This window comes from Varanus komodoensis, unplaced genomic scaffold, assembly GCF_004798865.1.
Source record: "Varanus komodoensis strain SLA01 unplaced genomic scaffold, ASM479886v1 scaffold14_1, whole genome shotgun sequence".
NCBI lineage: Eukaryota > Metazoa > Chordata > Lepidosauria > Squamata > Varanidae > Varanus > Varanus komodoensis.
In genome coordinates, this window is record NW_025335438.1 from 25,678,177 (window position 1) to 25,705,932 (window position 27,756).

General features: G+C 40.0%; 1 protein-coding gene and 1 long non-coding RNA gene across 7 annotated transcripts in view; one reads left to right on the forward strand and one right to left on the reverse strand.

The window, feature by feature from the left end:
• The window catches only part of CABLES1 (Cdk5 and Abl enzyme substrate 1), a 57,633-nt gene extending 43,676 nt beyond the window's left edge, over positions 1–13,957 (reverse strand). For 4 of the 6 annotated variants that reach the window (XM_044423811.1, XM_044423810.1, XM_044423815.1 and 1 more), the window contains exon 1: positions 13,036–13,957. In XM_044423811.1, coding sequence (XP_044279746.1) covers positions 13,036–13,727 — 692 coding nt within the window. In that variant the 5' untranslated portion in view covers positions 13,728–13,957. The remainder of the gene's footprint in view (positions 1–13,035) is intronic. The other 2 variants (XM_044423813.1, XM_044423812.1) reach the window with 2 other exon arrangements.
• LOC123020308 lies at positions 13,627–18,254 on the forward strand. Its single transcript, XR_006414048.1, has 2 exons — positions 13,627–13,791; positions 14,949–18,254. It is a non-coding gene; the product is annotated as an uncharacterized LOC123020308 (long non-coding RNA).
• Positions 18,255–27,756: the final 9,502 nt, after the last annotated feature.

Here is a 27,756-nt window from a genome sequence, read left to right on the forward strand (position 1 = left end):
CAAAAGACTGCCTTGCCTAAGGTGACCCATTGTTCTGTCTTTTGTCCTGTAAGCCACCACTTGTCAGTATCAAGAGACTTTTTTCATACTTCCATATAAAGCGACACACCTGGAAAAAATAAATGACTCACTGGCATTGTCTGTCCTGGTCTGGACTCCAAACAGTGGGGAAAATGTGTATCAGTAAAGCTCAGTTAGTTATATTTGCCCGGGTCACACATACAGCACTGTTACTTTTATAAAATGGTGCATGAAAGAAATGTGCTACTGTTATGCCTTTTTCTTTCTGTTTTCAAACTAAAAGAAATAAAAACGTATCCCTCCACACTGATATCCAAATCCAATGGTGGGAACTGTTGGAATTTTATAGAAGAATACATTTTTGGATGCTCATATATGTGCTCACCTTTTCTGTTTTCACATTTATACTCATCTGAGACTATAACTCCAGTACAATACAAACTTGTCTAGGATAAGTTCCATTAAGTAAGGAGGACTTATGTATGGGTACATATTTACAGGACTGCTTTATAAGAGACAGAGGGGGGAAAGGAAGACCCTTCAGAATACTATTTTTGTCCTTCCAGTTATTAGCAATTGCTATACATAAACTGTGCTACCATGATCATATAAACTCTGTGGTGTCTGATGACATGGACAGTATTTGTGTTTACATATGGGGCTCAGTATGCCTTTCTTTTAACTTAGATATAAATTTATATTAAGGCAGATGATATTCACTGAAGTCATTTCTCAAGTCTAATTTTACCTTTTATAATTACATTTGTATGCATTATTACATATAAATGACCTTGAGTAGCTGGATTGTAGAAATGCCATTTTATTAAATGTTGAGTAGGAAGACACAATGATCACTCCCTAAAATGTTATAGTCATATGGCAATGATATAGTTTATATCAGTGCCTGATGTTTCTAAATTTGGAGACAAAACAATCCCACGTTCAATCCCACATGTGAATGTTAAGCATAACTGAGTGTCAAACTGAAATCAAAAGTTCTGAATATTAGATTCCATCAACATAACTAAATTAGAACAAATAAATTTGGTTAAATCTGAAATTCCCCAAATGACTTCATTAAGTTTTAGAATACACACAAAAGCCTCTTATATATAAGTTCTATTTTGAGATTAGCAGCCCATGACTTGCTTTATCCTTGAGTCTGTATATACTAAGTTCAGACTGAGTCCTAATGGAGAAGAGATCAAGGACTCTAATACAGACATCAAATACATTGCAGTTCATCAAGGAAAAGGCATGTAAACAGCAGGATAGCTCTCTTCAACAAATAGTTTACCATTCCAGAGAGAAAAATCAACCCAATATTTCTATAATAGCCTAATAGAGAAATGGAGCAAACTCTTCCTCTTATACATATAGAAGTTCTTCACTGTCAGAAGGACCTTCCACCGGAACAGCTGTTCATACAAAAGCCACATTTGATTATTCTTTCTTCCTGTACCTTTTCTTTTCTTTTCGATACGTAGAAACCACATGACATGGCTTCCACATAACTCATTCTCAGATATAGGTTTCCCTGTGAAGGCCATTTGTAAAGGGCACAGGAACAGATCATGCCAGTTTTCCATCAAACTATTTAAGTACAGTCCCTGGCAGAACTCATGAAGTTGTGTACTGTGATTTTTGAACAGCAGATCTGGAATTGATTTGGATTTTATTAGGCACTAAGTAAGCAGTGCTGCCTTTATGGTAGCGGGACTCACTACTAGCATAATAGAAAACTAATGCTTCCTAAAGCAACTGAAAATGAGCCAAAATACTCATTTCCAGAATAAAACAGATCAGCAGAGCTAGAAGAAGGGAGCTCCACTGACCTGTCTTGCTCTGGAAGCTAGCATTTGAACTCATTTTCAGTGTTGCTTTAGGAAGCATGAGTGGAGGATCTCACTTGTGCAACATATCCAGGGGAAGAGTGGCAACAGAACTAGGTACTCAGTGCATACATTCCTATAACTGTGAGCAGTCTACTTGCATGAGCAAGCTATTGTGGGATCACAATACACACAAGAGAACAAACGGTAACTTCCACAACTGAATGTGTGGGGGGGCAGTTAAAAATCATAATTACAAATACATTAAATCACAGATAGCTCAAGAAACTATGTCAAAGATGCCATGGCATCTTCCATGAGCAAAGATTCCTTCCTGCTTTTGGAAGTTGCAACCAGGTTGATTGTGAGCACCCCTTGTTACCCTTTTGCACAATTGGACTGCTCACAGTGATATAAAGAGGTACAGCCCAAAAGAAGATTTACTACCTCAGTGAAAGCTAGTGGACTGATAATTCTTGAAATCTGTTTTGTCTTTGTGGTGGTTTGAGATGATAATCTTTTTCTTGCTGAGCCAGATCCTTAAAGAAGTGGGAAAAGCAACATAACTGGCTCATGAAAAAGCTGCCCGTCTAATATCTCCTTCCTGGACCGTTGCTCAGATCTGTATGTGCACATGTGTGTTGGAAGAAGAGAGCAAATGAATACCTCTTCCAAAACAGGCATTAAAATCAAGTCACTTCAAGATTATACGGAAGGCCATAACAAAAAATTAACCCTACAACCCAAATTTAAAGACATTTTATCTTTAGTATGGCAGTAATTATTAATTCAGTATGGCAGTAATTATTAATTTAACCTGGCAATATTCATGGAAGGAAAGGTTTTACATATGAGAAACTAGAAGCACATGGGTAAGAGCTTACATTTTAGGCATTTGAGCACTCATAAGAACAAGCAAAAACAGGAAAAGGATTGGAAAACACAATTTGAAAAGACTCTAAAGAATTTGCTGATGATACACTTTAATTATAGGAAAGACTTGTGGTATTTGGTGCCTCTGCATCAGGCATTTATTTCCAAAATGACAGAAAATACAACTTATTAGGACTTTTAAACACTCAAACCATTTATCCTTGCGTACTGACAAAAAGCTACAGCCACAATTGCCAAAGAATATTTCACAGTATGTTCAATAAAGTAATCTCTGAAATCTTGTCTATGTCAAATGTCTTTTTAAAAATACAAAGGCTATTACTTGCATTCATCAGCTTTAGCCTGTCTAAAAGACATGATTGCTGGCCTTTCTTGATAACTTATGTGTGCAAACAGTTGTGGTCACTTAGTTGAGAGAGAATGGCACTCTGGATATAATCAAAGGTACTCTTGCCTGTATTTTAAGAACATATGATCTTGCGTGTCAAGGCTCCCAGAACTGAAGAAAAATTCAGAACAGATGAACAGTTCCAAATTATGTATCTATGAAGTATCAATTGTAGTGAAACAGAGCATCAGCTAAGCATGCCACAGTTCCAAACATGTGCTCCAGAATCATCCTGAACTGACAATGAAAACTCTATTTTTCCAATCATACACAAAATGATGTATCTCAATTATAGAACCTACATGGTGAATGTGTGTACATTTGCAGTTTTGGTACAGTTTATTTCATGTGAAACATGCACAACCCAAATCACATTAATAAAAACCTTCTTATATATAATCTAGTAAATAATTACCTAAACTGCTAATTCAAAGAGAATGCCAAGAAATACTGATTGATTATAGGTTCCTAGACGGTTCAAAAAACTGTGTGAAAACAAACATATAGTGCAATGCATCTTGTATGCTACTGTAACAAAAAGCAACCATATTACATCATTCATAAAGGATGGCACAGATCCAATTAAATAGGGTTCTACTTCCAAGTAGAGGTTAAACCTACATGAACATTAGGTCAAAGCTTACAGCATAACACAAAGAATAAAATGACCCTTTTAATTTCCCACTTCTTCTGATCCTCACAAGGCTCTACTTTGATAATGCCTATTTAATGACTCACCTTGAGTTGAGCTAATGTTTTTCATTAAGTAATTTCAGTGCTGCACCTACTCATTCAGCTGATAAGGCATGACTATCTACAAGGCATTTAGCCACTGCTTCCCCATTGCAGGGAGCAAAGGGTCACATTGGAATGAGTAGTCCTTGTGTTCATGTCAAGAGTGTATATATTCATTTTACATCTGTCCCACTCAAAAAACTGAACCTCCGCAAATATAACTGAATGGTGTGAATAAGTCTAATGACTGCATAGTGATCAATTTATCAAACTGGCACATGTCAAGGCATTAAAATGTATCCTCAATTGATAACAGAGCGCTCCAGTGCAAAGTCCTTGACAGATAGCCATGCCTTCCTCTGCAGCTTATTAACACACACACCCGTGCAAGCTTTCTATTTTCCTTGCTGTCCACATTTATTTCAAGTGACCATCCTTGGTCTTCGTTGAACGGTCTAGATTTTCTTTTGTTCTTTGCCCTCCTAGAAAAGCACAGCAGTTTAAACCGCTGTATCACATCCTAAAAAAGCACCTTGGCAAATCTAAGGATCATGCTTAATACCTCCCTCTAGATTCGTAACAGCTGCATTTTAGCTTCATTTTAGCTGCCACTCACCATCTGATTCTGCAATTAGATGGAGTGAATAAAAATTTCTGGCTCTGCAAGCCCAACCCTCCAATCAATTAGACAGCTGATTTTTAAAAATATATTAAAACGATTTTGTAAGTTCTTGTACTTGGATTAAATATAAGATTAGAGGCATTCTCTCTCCAGATGCCTCTCCTAAAATGGCACTCCCAGCAGCATGTGCAAGTATCATATAAAAAAGCAAATGGTGCCCTTTTTATTAGAAATATTCTTATTTATATGCACATTTATTAATTTTGACTTATTTAATGGTCAACAAATATTTTTACCAGCTCACCTGTCTTAAATGATATGAAGCACAACAAATAAAAATGATGAAGGCTTGTTTCTTATGTTATGCTGATCTGTAGAACCACAAGTAAAGCTGCAAAGTCTAGCAGCTTTCCAAGTATAAGAAACAGGAGCCCTTACTTCTCTGATTTACAGTAGGTGTGGCATTGTGTGCTATGTCACACATTGTGAACATCAGATTCTGACTGGTCATCCAAACTTACCAGAATCCATGGACACCTGAGATTTATACATTCAAACTCAGAAAAAAAATAGCTGGCTATTTACGCAACTGGGTAGCAACCTTTATCACACAGACCACTGCCTGAAATAAATATCTACCTTTGCTAATATAAAGACTGCCATGCTTCTCTTTACTTCTGCTCTCTGCCTATCCAGGAACTCCGGTATTTTGCTCAAGGCAAAGGACAGATCTGAGTTACTGCAGCAGGAACAGCCATTGCTTTTTTCTCCCAAAAACCTAGGTATAATCTGATAGCTGCAGCTCTTCCCAGTGCCTCATTCATTCAGTCTGTATTCATAATCAGACCTCATTCATTCAGTCTGTATTCATATTCAGACTAACTACAAGCCTTATTGCCGCAACTTCTGGTCTTATTTTAGCCTTTTGTTTGCTTCCTTCTTGCACTAGCCTGATGAAGAGTTCTAGAGAACCTGAAAGTTTGTCACTTTGGTTGGTCCCAATAAAAGTATTGCCCAACGATGGACTCTGATTCTCTTTCTCATAAACCAGCATGGCAACTTCTTTTTAAAATAATCCTTAGTATGTATCAGTACATAACATAAACTTTCAGATAAGATGAAATGATACTTTATGCATGACATGAAAGCCACTCTCTTCACTATGTCTCAACATATTATATTTATCTCATGGCTTTAAAAAGCAATAAATATTTCATAGTCACCAAAAGACAAACTTTGCCCTAGATTACATCTGTTCTGCCTTTTGCAACTGAAACATGTATCTAAGGAAACAAGAGTAAGAAATGGAAAAAATGAGTAGGAATCTTAGGATTTACTAAAGATTTTATATTCAAATTGTACAGTTAAGCAATGGGGGCGGGTGTTTGTTTTGCATCCAATTCCTGGGAGAGAAATTGAAACAAATAAACAAAAAGTTCAATATGAAAGAGTAAACATGTCAAAAGACCAGAATATGAAGTCAAGATTGCATTATTTGGCTGGTCAAACAGATGAAACTGGATGGGGAACAAAGACTCAAGGGAAATTTAGAATCTATAAATTTTACTCTGTAGCTTAGTCTGAAGTGCACTGCCAGCATCTCATGAGAATGCATGGAGCCAAAATACACTAATATATCATTAGCATATTCTACTGGCATGGCTAGTTCTGTCTGGGGATTTCTCTACAAAAGGAAGCTACTTTATTTCCAATTCAGCCCCTCTATACACAGCCATATACATAAAATATTTCTGCAAGGTAAAGAAGGCAAAACCCCCTGGAGCAGAACCCCCATCATGCTAGGGGAAGTCAGAGGAAGAAAAGGAACACCAGATAGGAGATGGATTGACTCCTTAAAGGATACCACAGCCTTGAATGTTTAAGAGCTGAGCAGGACCTCTTATGTTCCTGTATGGAACACTGTGGAGGGCTTTCATTCATAGGGTCATCATAAGTCAGAGACAGTTTGACAGCACATTTCAACAACAAAAAATCATTCATTTGCATTTTGCTTTTGAATGAAAACCAACAATTTTGGAAACTGCATGCTGTACAATCCAAAGACTATTTACTCAGAAGGATCCCCCTAGTTTCCATGTAATTTATCCACTAGTAAATTTAATACATTTAATTTACTCAATAGTAAGTTTAATAAAGATCAAACTACTGTGAAAACAAAACAACAAATATATAAAATAATGCCAAGAGCCATGTACATTAGAGTCCATGGGAAATAAGATCAAATGAAGAGAAGTAACTCTCCAAACTCTACTTTTCTTTGGAAAGCAGTCAGTTCCAAATTGTTGCATGTGAAGAGACCAAACAAAGGAAGAATATTCTTCCTATTCAGCTGGTCACATAGATACCACTACAATTATTATTTAGCAGATAATTCCTGAACAAAAATGTGCCATGTATGGAACAAATAACACTTCAAACATGAAATGTCAGCAGAGATAGTAAATACAGTAACAAGAGAAAACTATGGGTGCTCCTACACCAAAACAGCAAGGAGTCACTGACAGCCATGAAATTCCTCCATTAAGAATAATGCGATTTTGATTATAGCTATAGATGACAGATAAGTAAGAGTGAAGGCGGAATGCTCTCTTGAATAGTAAGAGACTACCTGATCACTGATTTATTTTTTCATTTTATCAGAACACTGGTTAACCGAATGGCAAAGAAAGAGTAATGACAACCATGTAGCTGTGAATCTTCCGGGAAAAAAACTACACAGGTATTCTTGTGATTTGATTGGCACAATTGCTAGCAGCAATTAATGATCACAGAGAGACTATTTTTTTTATACGGGGAAGCAAGGTCTGTTGCTGAAATCAATCCATGACAGAATGGAGATGGAGAGAATAGTATTTAATGTGTTTCTTAGTATTTAATAGCATTAAGTAAACTATACTGAGGAAAGACATTTGGCATTTCTGGTTTAGTTGGTGATTTGATTGGCAAAGTTTGTATATCCTAAATAGAATGTATATGTACACACACATGCATATATCAATGCATACTGATATACACATCAACCTAGGTTTCTCAAGACCCAGGAGATTGAGACAAGAAGCCTTTCTTTTGCCTTTGGTTTCACATGATATGGGTAGTCCCTGGGTTATGAATGAGTTCTGTTTGTGAGTAAACAGAAATCTGTAAGCTCTACCCCTACCCAAACTCACCAATGCCTTCTCTTTGCAGCTAGGAAATGCAGAGAGATTTTCCTCTCAGGATGGGAAGGGCAGGAAGCCATGCTTTGGTGGTCTCCCTCTCTACCCTTTCTCTTCCTCTTTCTCTATGGAGATGCTTTGGAAGCCTTCCTTCTTTCTTCTCTCTCTTCCTCTCTCTATGGTAATGATAATTTTCAGCAGTATTTTTTTGATTAATGAGCTTTATGGCAGATCATTTGTAAGCAGGCGTTGATCGTAATTCAGATGTACATAACCCAGAAACTGCCTATAAATGACACAGCCTTTCCCAATCTGGTGCTATCCAGTTATTTTGGACCACAATTCCCGTAACTTCCAGCCACTTACATAGGGACAGATCTGGCTTCATGTGATTGTTATGTGCTGTCAAGCAGTCTTTGATTTAAGGTGACTTTATAAATGCTCCATGTGATATCTGACAGTATATAATTCCACTTGCATAGTGGGTGGGAAATTTACTAGCTTATACTTGGGATTCCAACATGGTTCCCATGGGCTTCAATATGCCCATACATGTCTCTTTTTTATTTTTCCAAGCACCTAATATATTTTTTCTCTTTCTTTTTTTACTGGGGGGCTAGCATGCCAAAAAGTGAAGTGTTGTCCTCCAGAACCATGCTTGTATTCAAAGGCCGTTTTCTACTTTAGAGCACAGACTCCATCTCTAGCTTGTACCAAGGTTCTTGGACTGATTACTTTTTCTTTTGGCCTCATCAGTTTGCCTTCTTGGAAATGAATGCTTTGCGGCAGGTTCTAACTACCATTAATGGATAAGCCCTTGCCTCCATGCCCACCATTTTATGAATGGGCAAGCTTTTCATGGCAGCCATTTTGTGAGATCACCCACTATATTCTCTCAAAATTTCCAAAAGCCTGGGAACGCCTGATCTAGAAAGCTATGAAGAAGTGCCCTGAGTGAAAAGAAAGAAATTGTATCCAACGTAATAGCTCATTACATTCCCTATTATCTTTCATTCTGTCCCATTCGATTCATTCACTCACATGTCCTACACCTTCCAGTGCCCACTCCAGTTTCAGGCCTTTGATGCAAGCCCCACAATCCCTCAGTAAGTCAACCTCTTCACCACTGCCACTATATGCTATTTCTCCTCATCTTCTTTCTTGTCATTACTACCAATTGCTTGTGCGATGGCAAGAAAGACTGTAGGATGTGAGAGAGCAAGTAGGAAGCAGCATCCGCTGCTCTTCCTGCGCTGCCACTGTTCCCTGGGTCACAATGACAGGCAGGTGAACAAGCAGGCTGAATAGGAAACAAGAACAACTCCAAGGGGATCTTACCAATGGGCTCCTGTTGTCTGTGGGCCCCTGGCAAATGTCTGAGCTCATTTACTTACCCTTGGTGCTCCCCTTAACACATTCCATATTCTCTCCATTTTATATATTGAACGAAGTGGTTGTTGCCTATGCAGGCTCCTAACATTACATGGTATACTTTGGCACCAATTGAGTTTAAGCTAGGAAAGCCTGAAGTCCTAAATTAGGGTTAGGGGTGCAACAAACTAATCTGACTGCTTGTCACAAGTAACTCTAGCTGGATCCAGACCCTTGCTTTTTTTTTACCACAACAGATGTGACATGTTTTTCTTCCATAATGTGTATAAAATGGAAGAGTTTATTCAAAGGGTTTATTCATGTTTTGTCTTGCTTGGAAGGAGGATGGAAGACAATGTGATAAATAATTGATTTCTATTTCTCTCTGCTCCCAGGATTTGTTATAGCTTCTCACCTTAATAACTTCAATTACTCTTTATCTTAACCTGCTTCATTTCATGCATATGAAAAAGCAGTTTGTTGTCTTTTGACTGCTGCTGGTTATTTTCCCACAAACAACCTTGACTCTGTGTTATTTGCCTAGCTACCTTTGGTCCTTTAATTACTTAGTAATTAAGTTTACTCTGGGAGATCTACCCAAACCATTTCATCAATAACTGCATCTTCATCATGACAAAGAGAGAAGCTATAACACACTTATACATGTGCATACATTTTTGCAAAACTATACAATCATACATTACAGAAAGAAAACACACATTTGGTTTCATATGACTCTACAGTAAGGGAACTGTAAGATTAAAACAAAGGCCTCCTGATAGGGCATTGCCTTGTAATTCTCTTCACTCAGATCAGACAGACTATTAACACAGCCACAATCCTATGACTTCATTTGTAATGCCTTCATTTGTAATGTCCTGCAACTGCTCTTCTTTTCATTGTTTTCGTTAATCTAATTGTGTTCAAAACATTTAGGAAAGAAGGATTTTCAGACAAACAGCTAGCTGTGCAGAATTGTCACTTAAAGCCTGTTATTTATTCATTAATTCCAGACTACAAGACAGCATTTTTTGATCTTTAAATTGGGTAAACATAATGCTCTACACTTCAGACAAACATGCTGTAGCAGCTTCCCATTAAATAGAGATCACTGTTGAAGAAGAGCAGAACAGGAGTGATGGGGTGGTACATCAGCTCATGAGTAATGCATGTTAAGACCAAAGAATAAATGAAGAGACTGCGATATCAGATTCTGAGACAGATTGGTGCTTCATAGATACACACATTGTTTTAGATAGTACTCGGCTAGTTTTACCACTGGTGTAATGCAGAGATGCCCACCAGCTTCTAATTGTTTTAGCTGTAACCTTCAGCAATGAGAAGCCCATTCAGAGAAATGGAATTCATAGATTTTGATGCGATATGCTACACCTAATTTGGACAACTTATCAATACCACTAGAAGGGAAAAGGAGAAGATAAGAGAATGAATAAGGCACTGGGCAGCTTGCCACATGGCTGGTCACATGGACGGGGTTCTGTGATGCAACAGCCCACATCCAAGTTTGAGTGTAGGCTGTTCTTGAACTGTGGGTTGTAAAACCAGCTGAGCTAATAAACTACGATTTGTTAAGCATGACCAACCCACAGCTCACAACCCAACAATAAACTATGAATTCTATTTGTGGGTTGTAGTTAACAAACCATGGTGTTTGTGTATCTTAGTTCATACAACACATGCTCAATAATATGTTCAACAATAACCCACCAACCCAACTTCTTGAATAGAAAAAGGTGTGATCTGTTAGGGACACAGAAATTGCTTCTTACAGCTTTGTGTGTTTCAGAGTCAATATAAAATACTGGGAAGAAGTAGATGGGACTGGCCTTCATTTTAATAGCATTTAATTTTTTAAAATGCCAATTCAGATGCTAAGTTGCTTACAAGAAAATCTAATTCATATTAAAAAATATTTTCCAAAGTATTTATTTAAAAGACCAGAATAAAGCTAAGCCAATGCCAAGTTTCACATTTGTAGCAAGGTTACTCAGAGCAAAGGAGATTTCATTGGTGCCCCTGAAGGGGTCAGTTTGAGATTTATTTATTCCTGTGGAGGATATTTTATTACTTCTCTAATCCTTCCATTAGTTTTTGGCTTGAAGGCTAGTGCATCCTTTTTCAGATATAAGTCCCACTGTGTTCAGTTTAAGTCCTAAAAGGAATTGAGTGCTTTGCAACCAATCAGACTGCTGGCCACAAGTAACTTTAACTGGTTCCAGGCCCTTTCTTAGGTAAGCAGGCGCAGGATTGAAGATTTATTCATATTTTAAAGCTTAGGACAGGAAAATAGCAAATATAAAAACCCTTTATAATTGACTGAACACTGGAAATGATACAAAACCACCAATTTCAATCAAAGTCAAAACATATGCCCAAATAGAAATGTCTTACAGTACTTCCAAATTATGCTCAGATTCAGAATTCGGTAATCCACTAGGTGGAGAGAGTTTTAATATGAACTCACAGTGTAATTCAAAGCTGGCAAATAGAGTGAAAGAGCATCCCCATGGTTAAAAGAGCTTCCTTCTGGAGAGCTTGTTCAGCTATTATTGTCACAAACATGTTTGGGAAAAGTGCAAATGTTTGGCCATTCTATGAAACTCTCAGCACACCAGCTTTGCCTAATGTTACCAGAACTTGAAGGAAAGCAGCATGCAGCATTTATTTTTCAAAGAACACCGTGTGAGGCTGCCTATGAGCACTTCTGCCACATTGCACACTACTCCGCGCTACTCCTCGAAGTTCCAAATCAGCCTTCCCAATCTCATGCCCTCCAGATGGGTTGAACTGCTACTCCCATTATTCCCAGTCAGTATGGCCAGATGACTGATGCAGTGCAATACATCTGAAGGTTGGGGAACATTTATCTAGGCATCTAAGTGATGTTCATGTTTAGACCTTCAAACAGGTGAGAGAATTTCACGAGGTCATTCACACTAGCACAGTGATCAAAGACATAGAAGTTTTCCCTAAAAAGTCAGGATATACATTTCAACATAGGCACTAGTAGGGCAATCTAGTTCCCAAGTAAGTTAGAGAGACTGTGCCTGTCAGATGCACCCTAAGCAGAAACATTCCAGGATTAAGTCTAAATTTAGTACCATTAAACACATATATACTGCTGGCAGTATGCAAATTGTTGTGCAGAACACCAGCAGTGACATAACAACCTGCTACCTGCATATCAGAGCTCCACCAAGCAAATATAATGTGATACACTGTGCTCCCTGGGAATTGATACCTGTATCTCACATAAACATCTCACATTTCTAAAGTTGAGTTCATCTGGCCTAAGCACTTCTCCGCCAGTTCGTACTAAAAAAGTAGCCTGATTATATAGAGGTACAGGTATGCCAAGGCTATGTACACTGCAAAGGAGCAAGCTGCCGAGCAGCACAGCCTTCTCACTGATCCCAGAGATAGGCACTGAGATGGGAGAATGAGCCCTTTCCCGACATAAGCATTATTAAAGGGTGTTTATGAGAAATACTGAGTATATGCTCTCTTAATCCTTTTACTCAGAATTTCGACCAGAAGAGGCAGTAAGGAATCTTTCGTTAAATCCTTACTGGCTCTTAAGTAACAATACAGCAGGGAATGCCTCTGAGCAGGTGCAGAATGCTTTTTCTTAACATCATCAAAATGCCCAAAGCCTGTCAGGGCACTTTTGCTCTTATCAATGAAGGATTTAATCCGAAATCATGCTCTCTTGAGCTCCACCCCAGAATGTCAGCCGTGGAGTAACTATTAATAAAGAAGTAAGTGCATCTAAGCATGTGCAGAGTTATCCTCGTTCACCACGGCTAGACCCTCCATTTCCGGGATTAGATGGTTAGGGGCTTCTAGATGACAGATCATGTCTAAACGCAGAACCCGTGCGTGCGTGTGCAAGAAAGGAAGTCCCTCGGTGTCGAGGGGCGCTGCAGGCACAGAAGCCCTTTCAGAGGCCTCGGGGAAAAGGGGGCTCTCACTTACCGGGACCTCTGGAGCTCGAAGGCGCTGGAGCCCATCTGGCCTTGCTCCAGGCAGCAATAGTTCTGCGGGACGGCTCTGGCGAAGGAGACGGGCAAAATTCCCTGAGTGAAAGAGTTGAGACGACCCCTCGCGCCGCTCGCAGACGGGGGCCCAGAGGAACCCGGGAAGGCGGAGGAAAGCGGCACCTGCACGCTTGCAAAGGCATCTTCGTCCTCATCCTCGACGTCGTCTTCCTGCCGCGGCTCGCCCGCCGCTCCCAGGGGGCTCATGAACCTGGCGCTGCAACTGCTGCTGCAGGGGTAAACCCCGTGTAGCTGCTGCAGGGCGGGAGGCTGGGAAGCGCCTGCGAGGCTGTAGTGAGTCCTAGCGCTGCCGCTGCTGTTACTGCAGGCTGTAGCTGAAGCCGCCCTCGCCGCCGCCTCTGCAGCGGCAGCAGCGCCTCCGCCGCCGCCCTCGTCGTCCTGCAGCACCGGCCGCCCGTCTAGCGAGATATTGGTCAGAAAGGAGAGCGCTGCCTGCCTGCGCCGGGGGTCCATGCGCGGCGGCGGCGGCGGCGGCTTCCTCGGGCAGGGCTCCAGCTGCGGCTGGTGGAATGTGCCGCCCCCGCCGCCGCTGTTGGCACTACCAGGACTGCTGCTGTTGCTGCTTCTGGCGACGGCAGCAGGAGCAGGCGCCGCGGCCGTCGCCGCCATTGTCTGTCGCTCCCGGCCGCCGTCTCTCCCACCCTCGGAGTGGGCAAGAATGATAATGCTGGCGGTAGGCACGACCTAATCTCGGGCGGCGGGTTAGCAGCGGGCTGCGAGGCGAGGGAGCCGTCGTCGCCGCGGGAAGGAAAAAGGGAGTTTGGGCTTGCATGGCATGTTTTCCTCCTCCGTCTTGGCCGCCTGCATGGAGAGCGCGCCCGACTTTGTACACCCCCCCCACCTCGAATCTCTTCCTTCTTTCCTTCCTTCCCCTCCTCTTGCTCCTGCCTTTCTTTTCCCCCCGCTGCTTGCTCTTCTTGGCTAAAGTTATTAGTATTTATAGGTGCACTCGCCCCGCTTAAGCGCTCGGTGCAACAACACAGCAATCACGTGTGGAAATTACAGAGCTGGGGAGAAAAACAAAAGCTCCAGCCAGGAGGAGGAGGAGGTAGAAGAAGAAAGAGGAGGGGAAAAAAGAGAGAGGAGGAGGAGGAGGAGGAGGAAGCTGGAGCTAAGGAAGCTCCTTCAGCCTTTCTGTTTTTTTCCTTTTTTTCCTGTGTGCATAGTGGGAGGGGAACTGGCGAAGGTGGAGTCTTGTCTGTGTTGTGCCACTGCACAGCACATGGTCTTGAGAAGGTTACATAAAAAAGGCAGGCACCAAGAAGTTAAGGGGGTGTAAACGCTCCTAAATACCTGATAGGCCTCTTCGGTTTCCCCCTAACATCACAGTGCCCAAAACTACTTGGACATGCTGCACAGCACATTTTTCTCTTTGGCAGAACGGACCCACTTGTGTTCAGCTCCCACTTGGAGCATGAAGCTAGGGTTGTTCAAAATCACTAAAGAATGAAGCTCCCTTTTCCCGTTAATTGGCACCCATTTAGAACTACATGGGCATTATTCTTTTCAAATGACTATAGCTCCATTAAATCTCTTAGGCAAAGTTCGTCATTCTTGAAAAGTTGATCTTCCTCAAAACAAGGCATATATCAATATAATTTAAGAGTTCAGGAGAATTGAAAGTGCCTGGAAGTGTAAACAAAATGACAGCAGAAATTATTGGAAATGGTTTCTTAAAAGACATCTGAGTGCTGTTCCATTCATTTTTTGCATTAGCTCAAGCACCATTTTTATGTGTATACTGCTCCCTTTTAGTAGAACATGAAACTTTATAATGGCAGAATATTATTTATTTATTAGATTTATATCCTACTTTATTTTTCATCCAAGGAATCAAAGCTGCCCAACAGGATCCTCCCCCTCTTCATTTAATCCTCACAACAACCATGCAAGGTAGGTTAAGCTGAGACTGACCTAAAGAAATCCAATAAGATTCATGGCCAAATAGGGATAGAACCCAGACCTACTGAGTCCCAGTTCAACATGCTAAACATGCTGACTCTAGTTGAATGGATTTCTGAAATACAAAATAAGCAAATAGTTTTGAAGGGTTTTTTTTCCAGTAAGGTATGTGCGATTTACAATTTACTTATCTGCCATTGGGAAAGCATACTTTGGGGGTTTCCTTCAAACATGTCTTGAGAACCATCAGAACCCTTCCAAGATCAATTTCTGTTCTAGTCTGTAACAACAGAGCATATATCTTGCATGCAGGAAGCTAGAAAGACGAGTGATCTGACTCAGAAAAAGGTAGTTTCATGTTTTGTTAGTCCCAGTATATTTCAGAAGCAGAAATTACTTACAGAAAGCGTGCATTGCTTCATGCAAGGTTTTAACCCATGAGGATTAGTGACACATTCCAGTGAAGCTGGGCAATACCCATGCTACTTTTATAACTATGGGCCTTTGAAATACATAGCTATCACACTTTCAACAGCAGTATTAATGACAAACATGACTATTCATTTCCGTACAAGAGAATTGTGCTTTTTATCGTATCATAGAAACACAAAATTGGTCTCACTTGTCTCGTGTGAAAACCAACCAAGCTCCTGTTTCTGATAGTTTAAGAGCGGTTGTTGAGAACTGCAGGCAAGCTGCCACGTGTGTGGTAACTGTTTTTCAAACATTCCTGCTTGCCTCTCTGCAGCCTCCCACACCCTCCAGCTTTTAACTGTATACTTTAATGGAATACCTCCATCCTTTTACAGTGTAAAGCTCTGCAATTACCATGTGTCCCACGTATGTAAGATGAACATGCCAAGGATGAGAATTCCATTAACTTTGCCAAGTTTTTATAAACATAGAGCTTTGAAGATCAGCAGTGCACAAAACATGATTAGTATGTTGCTTGGACTTCCCCTCTTATTTTCTGTCTACACTGTATGATGTCAAAATTGTATGACAGATTCAGTGCATGGGAGAAGAGGTGGCAAAAAGAATATTTACTGGTCTTGCACTGCTTCAGTCACTCATTCTTACCTTGCACTTAACAATTGTCAGCACCTAAAATGCATTTTTAACTAGAATGTGCATGTTTTCCTCATTCACATGTCACCATTGCCAGGCCCTGTGAACAATTCATTTCTCCAAAATGTTTCTGTTGCCATCACAACAATCCAGTGTTTGGGCAGGTATCTGTGTAAAGCTGTGATGCCTTCTGAATACAAAACATGAGCCTTTGCCATTGTTGATCACACCTCTAAGTCTTTTTAAGCTGCCATCATTTCCCCTTTTGAACTAAACATTTCATTTATTAAATATTCTAATTGCCATCATAACATGACTCAGAAAATGGCATTACAGTTTTAATCTACTGTAGCTTTACCATGTTCGTGGTCTTAGGAGTAGGAAAATTCTCTGGGCCAGCTGACATGCTTGACATAGTTTGCTTACATGAAGGTCTAAGAAGCTTAAAAAGAACAATGATTAAAATTTAATGTCAAAACCTAAAGTGAGGCAACACACTAAGCTGCCTTCTAAAATCTTACCACACTAGGGAGTCTGCAGCTTGATTACAAAGGTATTGAACAGGATCGGGAAAGAGCTTCACTTTACATTGAAACTGCAAGACCCCACAAGTGAAATGACTCCATGGATGGCGGACTTTGTTAATTGTAGCTCAGTGCTCAAGAGCATTGTCCTCATGCTCTTCTTCTGCAGTGTTCAGTCTCTGTCATCACCACCTGGAACTAGGAAAGATTTGTGTCTGTCCTGTGAAAGCTGAGGCAGGGGGACCCAAGAGAGGTTCACCTGGCACCCTCTTTATCCTCTTTCCAATGCCAGGTGAAGACCTTTTTATTTTCTCCATATTTTAATTGCAAGTATGATTTTGATGATTTTAACACCTTACAATTGGTTATAATCTGCTGTTGTGCCTTTACCATTGTCCTTGGATGAATTATGGCTATGTGAAGTTTCATAATGGTGTGGCTTTGCTTATTGGATTGTTATTTTAATTGCCATTTTTAATTGTACTTTTATTGTATTTTTTAAACTCTGTAATCTGCCCAGGGAGTCTTATGGCTAATGGGTCAGGATAAAAATCTAATAAATAAATTATAAGTAATTATGTCATTGGGCATCCATTCAGCAGAGAGAGACAATTGTTTCAAGCAACATGACCTGAAATATTTTTATGACTGGTATAATCATAATCAAGTAATGAGAAAATAAAACATCATAAATCACATTATAATGATCCTCATATTACATTTATATCCCACCTTTTTACCTCTTGCTAGCAAGTTATATACTCTTCCTCTCCTTTTTATCCTCACAACAAAAGGTAGGTTTGGCTGAGAGTGACTGACCCAGTCATACAGTGAGAAGTGGGGAAATCTCCTGGCATTACTGTGCCAGCCAGCATGCTACAAGTTGTAGAACATTTTTCTGTCTAAGGATGGATTAGATTTTGCCCTTAGCTAGTTAAAAATACTCATGTTCAGTAAAGAGAGTTTGCTGTTGAACTGAGAATAAGAGAAACAAAACTGTCAAATTGGTGGGTTAATGACTTCTCAATTTCTACTCTCATAGAGCCAGAATGTGGGCTGACTTTAAGATGCGATCCTATACCCAACCTTACCTGAGAGTAAATGGGCTTCTATAGAATTACCTTGTTATATGATCTTGTGTTCTGTTAACTAAATAGCTCAAGAACCCTCACTAATTAAGTCATAATTATCTCCTTAAGTCTTAATTATGCCTTAAGTGCTCTTTTGTTTATGAACATAAAATGCTTTACTGGATCAGATAAAAGTCTTCTCTACCCCAGCATTCTTTGCTAAAATCACAGACACTGGTTGAGCAGAATTTCAGCAGTATTAGCAGTTAATAACTTTCCAACCTTGGCAGAGAGGTATGTAAAATTTCACAGAGATTGAAGTTTTCTGAGCCTTACATTGGTTTGCAATTCCCTAACAATAAATGGTCTTTTTTACGTGTGAAATTTTAATGAAACAAATACCTGAAATTTAAATGATTACCCACCTTCAGTGCACAGTCAGAAATGTTGCGATGCTATCAAAGCACACCTAGGTGATTTATTATTCACCTTGTATGAATTATACCATGTCCAAGCAACCTGTTGTATCCCCCAAATCTTACATAAATAAATGATGAAATCTGGAACGAAAACATTTGTTGCGTATTATTATTCCAGTTTATTATTATTATTATTCCATTATTTTATTGTGAATTGTAGAAACACAGGCTTATGTTCTTAGGCTGGCTAATTTTGAGAAAATAATGTGCTAAATAAAAAATCCTCTGTAACAGAGTAATTGAAGCAATAATATCCCATTTCCATATATTTATGTATGCATGTTGAATGTTGCTTAGATGTTGTTGATATTAAACTCAGCTCACATTACTTCTTTTCCTGTGGATAAAGCTAGCAAACTGTGAGCTTGTATTATGGATTGTAAGAATAACATTAAAAACGCCTCAAACCATTTGCAACTTTTAATGGAATGGTTAGTATTTATATTTTAAAACAATGTAAGGTCAAGTTGGGAAAAATTGTCATAACTTTTAGGTACTCGTTTAATTCATTATATTCCTATACTAATTCTGAAGCTATCTGACATATACAAGTGTGTTGCTATCCTGCCACAATGAAGTTTATATAAATTTGATGAATTTGTTGAACATTTGCATTCAAGTTTAAAGAAATGCATGTTTTCTGTGGAAAAGAATGATGGAGCTGTATTCCAACAACATCTGGAAGGCCACAGTCAAAAACAAGCCTCCATCCCTGCTTTAGGCCCTTTCTGTGGGTTCTAGACAAGGAGTTAGATGGAACACATACCTAGTTTTACAAAGAAGAATGTTGACAGGTAGATGCGAGACAGCAGGTGATGCATCCTTATTAATGGGGATTGCTGAAGATAAAATCCCAGTCCTTTTGGTAGGATCTTTGGTAATTTTTTCAGTTCCTTAAAGGTATCCCCTTGCTGTAAATTGAAATCCTCCAGTGCTCTGCATGATAATAGCGGCACAGTTTTGAAAACTGCAAGTTGTTACTGTAAATGTGCTGGTACCTTCTAATGTATGACAGTTACAGTGAATTTTTAAAAATATAAATATTAAGAATGTATGCACAGGGTGGTACGCAGATTTTATATAAACCTGCACAACTGCCTCCTCCCTTCTCGGCCTTAGGAATCTAAACATGGAGACCAGAAGCCCTTGGAAAAACAGGAGGCATCTCCCATTCATCCACAGGACCCCAAAAGTTAGCCTGGGGTTCCTGCTTTGCTAACAAATCAGGCACAGCAGGAAACCTGATAAACCGCTTCCCTGCTCTTCCCACAGCAATCCTCCCAGTTATCCCAGGGGATGCTGCAAGAAGCAGTATGGTATAGTGGCTAAGTTTGCAGGACTGGGACTCAGTATTTTGAAGATAAGCTGTCTTGAAGTGCATCACTGACCATAATGCCAGTTCACTGCATGTCCCAGATCAGACACAAGGCAGGTTGCTTTTTTCTAGACCTTGTCATCAAAAGGAAGGACAACACAGGAACCCACATTAAAGGTTGAGTATGGGTTGACAGTGGGTTGCTGTTGAACAGCAGGGTGTTCCTGGAATTTGGGCTTTTGTGTTATCTGAAGCCAGCTACAAACCATAGTGCACAACCTAAAGGTTGCAACCCAGCAACAAACCATGGGATCAGCCCAAGTCTTATTGGTGGTTAATAAGCCATGACTTGTTAGTGCAGCTGTGTTCAGTGAACACAGCAATAACTCAACAGTCCAAGAAGAGCCCATGCTTACCCCATGTTGAAGTCTTGAGTGTGGATTACTGGGTTGTCTGAACCCAGTCAATATGTTGCTTGTTTCTGTCCGTGGCGTTAATGTCCATAACCTGGAGAACAGTCTAATGCACAATCTTAAGGCTTCCCAACAGTGTTGTGGTGAGGGGGACTAGGATCCTTTGGAGTTCTAGGCCTGAGGTCCTTTGATTCAGAGAGCCCAGCACTGGCTGAGCAACTGCCTCATCCCCTTGCAGGTGCAAGAACCAAGCTAGCTGTGTCTGAAGCATGGAAGTGCTTCTTGGAAAGGGGAAAGGAGTGTGTAAGAGGGTGAGGAGGGGAGGGGGTTGGGGCCTTCTATGTATACCAGTTCCTATCAGCACCCCAGCCTCCTACCCTCCTCCTCTCTGCTGCTTTATCCAGACTGCTACCACCATGTCTTGCTCTAGCCATTGGATACACATAAGCCTCAGTGTTTGAAGAAGTGCATGCATCTAGGGCAGGGGTAAAAGCACAGCACCCTTAACAATCTATTTCAGTCTGGGAGGCCATTCCTCTGTGAAACCAGTAGGCTAATCCTTACCAGTGGAAGAAATGCCCAGCATCTTATTCACAACCTATATCCAGCGCTCCCTGGAGCTACTCTGCTGTTTTCCTACAAAATATATCATGGGCTTTTGGAATACCCTAGATCCACATCTAAGTCTGACATTCCATGAGTTCCTCACTTTGCACCTAGCAATGCAGGAACAGCAAAATTTGGACCATTATTTTAATCCTGACAATAAAATCATCTTCTACTTTTTGTTACAGTGTAGAAATAACCACAAGTCTGCTTTCTTGATGGTCCAAGTGGAGCAATATTTGCAAACACTGATCTCTGTTGTGAATAAAGGATAACTGCTACTGCTTTATGGTAGCAATAATTTCCGTCTTATCCATCTCAGAAGTACATAAGAACATAAAAAGCAATGCTGGATCAAACCAAAGGCCCATCTAGTCCAGTGCTCTGTACACATGGTGACAAACCAGCTGCCTGCAGGATTGCTAAGCAGGATGGGTGCAAGATTTCCACCTGGCCAAGCACCTCAGCAACTGGTGTATGCAGGCAAGCCACCTCTGGAAAAGGAGGGAGCACATAGCCAGAAGGCTAGCAGCCACTGATAGCCTCCTTCGTCATGAATCTGTTCCATTTCCTTTTAAAGCCATGTCTGCAAGTTCTATCGGTTATCTGTGTGAAGATGTATGTCCTTTTAACTGTCCTAAACCTCCTACCAATCAGCTTCATGGGTTGACCCTGTGTTTGAGTGTTATGGGAGAAAAATGGAGACAAATGTCTCTCTCTCTACTTTCTCCATACAATACATTATTTTAAACATTTCTATCAAGTTTCCCCTTACTCGCCTTTTTCTGAGCTGAACAGTCCTAGTTGCAGCTGCTGCTGCTGCAGCCCCCTGATCATTTTTGTTGCCCTTCTCTCTAGCTTTTTCAACTCAATAAAGTCCTTTTTCAGGTACGGCAACCAGAACTAAGCACAAAATTCCAAGTTTGGTCGCACCAGAATTTGTATAAGGGGAGTATGATTTCGGCAGTTCTATTTTCTGTTCCGTTCCTAATTATTCCTAACATTTAGTTAGCAGCTGCACAGTATCCCTCCCACCAGATTCAAGCTACAATGTTAGGTAACAGATGTCCTCAGTGCTTATTTAGTTACATCTGAAGCTGGAGAACTTAAGAAACAAGACAAGGTTCTATTACTTTAGATGGATTACATTTAGTTTCCAGATCAGGAAAAGCTAACAGAGCCAAGAATGGTGTTTCCAATTCTATGTTCTGTCTAAAAAGCAAAACATAGTGCAGAGATATAAGGGGAATTTAGATTAAAATATTGTTACAGTGGTCGAGAACTAAAAACATACTTTGGGTTTGTTAATGGTTTCTACTTGTTAAATAAATAACTGATCCACTGGTTTCTTTTAGGGAGTGCTTGTGGATAAAGACTGCTTTATGCTTTATACTGAGACTCAGACACTTCATCCATCTAGCCCAGTACTGAGGACACTGACTGGCAGCAGCTCTCCAGAGTTGCAGGCTGGAGTTTTTCAAGTGCTGCCTCCAGGATCTGCTTCATTCAAAGTGGTTGCTTTACCACTAACCTACAGATCTTTTCCAGAGGATTGTCCCAGTGGCCTAGGTGATAGTTGTAACCAGGAGTCCTTTGGCTCAACTTCAGCTTGCACACTAATTGTGTTCATCTATGGATCATGTATATCTGGCCACTGTCACTCATGCTGTGGTTATCTTCATACTAGGCTGCTGCAAGGTGCATTACTTAGGGCTGCCTTAAAGAGTGTTTGAAAACTCCAGCAAGTATAAATTACAACAGCCAGAGTAGTACTCACCATGTTTAAAATAATTTTTAATAAAGAGTTTGGTTTTGCACAGGCCAGAAGACGATTGAGTCAAATTAAACACGGGATCAAGACTTTCTGAAAGCTTTTCTTTGTTAGCATGACTGCAAGAGCTCTTGAAATTTGCCACCTGTATTTAACAGTCATACTCTTCTACAACTGGGAGAAGGAAAGATGAGGAAACCATAAAGTAGCTAATATTTGGCACAATCTTGCTAAGTAAGCAATTTTAAGTACCACTGAGTTTGGTGGGGAGACTTGTGAAGACATTTAATTCTCTCGTGTAAACAAACAGGACTTAAAATCCACTTAACTTTGGCTGGGCCATGTCTAACATCCCTTTTAAAAAAGTAGAATTATGCCCTGAATAGACTTACTAAGTTTCTAGACATCATCTTGAAGTTAAAAGGGGATACCAAATATGAAAAGGCAAACAAGAGACAAGTTACAGGAAAGGTCTCCCTTTGCTTAAACTGTAACCACCAAGTATCTCAAATTAAATTTTTAGAAGTATGAACACTTGCCAGCCTGTGTACATTTCTTCTTGTTTAGTCTGTTGTTGGAATGATACCATCCTAATGCAATGGAGTATAACACTACCAGTTACATTTTCTGATTTATATTTAGGCCAAATGTAGAAATATTTTGCGTTTCCCCCCTCAGTTAATAGTGAGTGATCTGCCTTTGTCACTGAGCAAAGAGTTTATCTGGAACATCTTTTTGGATGAGACTAGTATGAATGCCTTGTCTTCCTAATAAGAAGCCATGGAGGCCAGGGAGCCTTGTGGCTAATGGGGTGGGCTACAAATCACATAGAATCACATCACCAAATGGGATTGCCTCCAGTGTGCTGGCTGTCTCCACTGATTTATCAGTTGTTAAAGTGTCACAGTTAGTATCTTAGCACATGTCAGTAGAGATCTGTGTTGCTTTGCTTTCTCAAGTTTTGAATATGCTTTTGCAGAACCTCTACCGTCTAAAATGTTGAAAATCATTTGATTAGCTTTTGAATGCTTGCCTTCAACTAGGTACGCTGCTGCCTTTCCTCCTGCTCTTAATAGGTCTTCCATGCCTTAACTGTGCTGTAACAGGTAAGCATTAAGTATGGTCAGCTTTCCTAATTGCTAGGGGAAGTTTCATCTTTTCATTTCTGCCTTCTATAAAGCATTTAAGGAAATGGCATGGGCGTCTTATATCCCATTGTGGAATTTAAGATCAGTGGAGAAGGCTTCACTTGTGGTCCCATAAAAGAATGTGGCAGCATGACAGGGCCTTTTCAGTAGCAACATCCTGGCTATTCTCTTCTGGTGAAGATTCATCTCCCTTCCACACTGCTGTCATTTAGGTGTTAGTCAAAGACCTATTTGTTTGTGCAGGCTTTGTGAATATAGACAAGTGCTGTAATGTTTTAATTCACTCTGTTGTTTGGTTTTATTGTATTTTATTATAGATTGCATTATTTTAAAGTTAACTACATGCTGTACTGTGTTTCATAAAGGTTGTTAGCTACCAGGGGCTCTTTGAGAGGAAGGATGGGATACAATACATAAATAAATATGGTAATATTTTATTTTTGTTTGATAGAAATCTTTGGGAACTATTCCTACTTGATTGTAGCAAAGCTTAGTACAGGTGTGTATTGGAAAATGCTGGTTAACTAGTACAAACACTTTCCCAATTGTATATTGTGACAAATATTCAAATTACCTCTCTTTATATATACTTTGAACAAACTCCTTCGGGATCAAGCAAAACCATCAGAGTTCACTTTGCGAATTTCTTTCCAGAACCGCAACACTTATACCCCTTATGTAATAGCTGGTGTCAGATCTCTAGGTTAGGTTACTTTCACTGTGCTATAAATCATTTAGTAGGTTGGTTGGATCAGGACTGAGAGCCAAGTCATTCTAAGAGTAACCTTTAGTACAGAGTTCTTCCTTTCCTGTAGGAAAAGATCCTGGAAATTTCCTGACTGGCACTGAGCACATGATATCAGTATACAGTTTCAGCTCAGGAACACTTACCACTGTGGAACTGATAATAGTATTTGCAAGTGAACAATACATCAACAGGGTTAATAAACAAGGTTTGGATCCTACTCTTGGGCAGCTTGTTCTCAGCCTGCACAACGTCTTTCCTTGAATCACGCTTGTGTTTGTGTTCTACATTTTGTTGTTTCCCTAAGTACTCCCAACAATGTTCTTGTTCTGCCCGGTTGGGAATTATGTTATTTTGTATATTGCCCCCTAGGCCTTGCATGTGTAATTGCTCTAGTTTATTCTTTACGTGTTAGCAAGTGATCATGCCTTGATGCTACGCATCGATTAGTTGCTCTCAAGAGGAATTCCCGTTTCAGTTTGTACCAGCAGTTTTTTAGTTTGGAAGAAGGTTCTCTCCAACTTGGCTCTCAGCTGCAGTTTTAAGTTGCAGCCTGAAGGCATTTTTTAACTGCATTGATCCACATTATCTCAGCTTATCCATCCAGCTCATCTGTTTACTAACCTCAGTCATTAAGTATTTATTTATTAGTATTCATTAGTTGTTCATGTAGGGTTTCCCTTAAGATGACGGTCTTAGTCACACAGAAGTGTTTAACAACTTGCACAGATACGAAGCCAAACAGACAGAACAGTTCTCCATGAAGCCAATTTAAATATTGTAATAGCTGCAACTCAAAATGGATTGGTTGATCTTACATATTATGTGCAAACTCAGAAAGGGGATCTATTGTTTCCATGTTAAATCACATCACTAATCATATCCTCATACCAAAACATAGCTGATGTGGAGATTTCCCCATTCCATTTTCCAGTGTGGTATCATGGATGTCTTCTGAATGAAGGGGTTTTTGCTGTAGATTTGAATCCACAGTCCACTATATCTTGTACAGTATTGATTTTGCTGGTTACTTAGCCTTTGTACCTCAGTTAGAAGGGTTCTGGTGAAGTTTTTAAGTGTCCTTGGATAATTGATCAGAGAGAGAAGCCCTCTTCTCCCATAGGATTTGCATGCTGATATGCAGGCTTATTAATGAGTGATCTTTAAGGATTAGGTGGCTGTGGAGTAGATTTTTCAGCCAAAGGCATTGAGCTTCCTGTCTTGTATATGTATGGGGGAAGAATGGGACATGTGTTCATCTAGACTGCAAAGCTTATATGATAATTGAGTTTGGTACTGGGTGTTTGAACAGGAAGAAGCAGTCTACTTCTATGATCCTGAAAAAAATCTAGATTTTCTGAGAAGTTGCTGGTGTAAAGGAGGGGTTTGTCCTAATTGTTTTATTGAATGGATTGGGGTTAGTAACAGAGGGATTGTGACTGGTGATGTCTTGAACTCTGTTGAATATCAGGTTGGAGATGATGCCAGCGGCAGTTTTATCTTTAGGCTGAAAGATTTGGTTCCGTGTATGGTCTGATGTTGCTGGAGGGGGATAGCAGGTTTTGCTCTCTGAAAGTGGCATTTGGAAAATCGTTGATGAAGGACCTCAAGAAGAAAAAGAACAGTAGCACCCTTGCGCTGATGATGGGTCATTGATTTTTTTAGGAAGGACACAAGGGTGGGAAGGCTGTGTAAGCTGAATGACGAGTGGGGACTGTGCAGTGGGGGCCAACTCTGGGGGTATCTTAGGAACAACAGTGGGGGAAAGGTTGTCTGGAAAAGGTGACCAAAGGTAGAGAGGGACCATGCTTTTGTAATGAGGTGTGTGATTGAGATAGTCTTGGACTAGTTCAGTAGTGTGGCTGATAGGCCATGTAATTCTGGGATCTCCTTTACTTTAATCTTTTGGTTTCCTGACTTGAGGATAAGACTGGGAGGCATCTCCAGAAGTGCATTAGACTTAAACTTGGTACTCCTGTTCTTTCACTGTACTGTGTTTGAAAAACACTGACTTGAACAGAAAAAGTCTCCAATAAACTAGGGTTCACAAATTTAAAATACCTGCAAGACAAATACATATGTGAATTGGACAGTATATAAATAATAAGACAAATAAAAATAAAAATAAATAAAAAATTCCAGCTAGGTTGCAGGATCTTTTCAGCTTCAGGAGCCATATGCAATGTGCTCCTCCCAGAACTCCACCCCTGGTATAAATAGCTTTCCTTTGCTAGCAAAAAGAGCACACTGTGTCAGGATCACTGGGAAATAGCAACTGTGATGGCAGAGAGGTCAGCACAACAATGGGAAGCCATAGTAAATGCCTTCCAGTGCACATGTGGTTCCTGGGCCACACCTTACACACACAAGCATAATGAACAACAGTTGTTTGACCTGAATTTGTCAGATGCAACAATACAACAGTGGAACCAGCTGCCTAGAGAGGTGGTGGGCTCTCCCACACTAGAGACATTCAAAAAGAAACTGGACAGCCAACTGAGTGGGATGGTGTAACTTGGTGTCCTGCAACAGCAGGCGGTAGGACCTGATGGCCTTCATGGCCCCTTCCAACTCTACTATTCTGTGATTCTATGAAATGCACCAGAAGAAGCCATTCACCAAGCATTAGGCAGCAAATGGAAAATAGATAAAGCAAGGTGATGGACTTTTGCTATCAAAATGACAGAGGAATTGTTGTAAGATACAATTTTAGGATATATAATATCATGATATACATGATATTCCTGTCATGCTAACCAAATCTTAGTTATCATTGCTAGTGAAAGTTCAGGTCATCACAAATGTAAAATATATTTTGCATGGTATTTAAGTACTGTAAACCAGGAATAAAGGTTCAGGTTTCTAATAAAGCAGAGCCTTATTTTCAAAAATATTAATATTATCCAATTGACCCTCCCCCTTCAAACACTATAAAAGCATAGACAAGCTAGGTAGAGTAGTTCACTTTTTCTGCATTCATCATATAAAGATTAATACAACCTGTGAACCGTCAAAGGTTCAGAGGTCTAGAACCATCAGTGAGATAATGGCCATTTCTTCTATTTTAAATAGGAAAAACACTGTATTACTGTCTTCTCATGGAATATTTATAAATGCCAACTCGTTAAAAAATGGAATCTTTAGTAGTGCAACTGCCTTTTATTAATTTGCTCCAGAAAATGTTTTCTGTGCAGTTCTTTAGTCGCTAATTGATATGCAGTTGATCTAATGTATGTTTACTTGACAGTAAAGCCCACAAAGTAATGGATTGTAGATTTTCACTGCAAACTTACACAACCTTCCTTGGAAATGAGCCTCAGTAAACTAAATTATCCACCTCGGCAGTTAAGGCAGCCTATAAATACATGTATGTATGTATGTATGTATGTATGTCTAAGTAGGCATCTTACCATTCCTTCTTGGATATATACTTTAAAGTGGTGAAGGAGTTTAATAGCGCCAGAAATGCCAAAAGCATCAGGAGACCAGACTCCCTCATTCGTCTGGTCTGATCTAGCTGGGCCAACCAAGGTGGAATGGTAAAAGCTGATATGCATCTACCCACTTCAGGAATGAGGTCACATCGGCAGAAGAGAA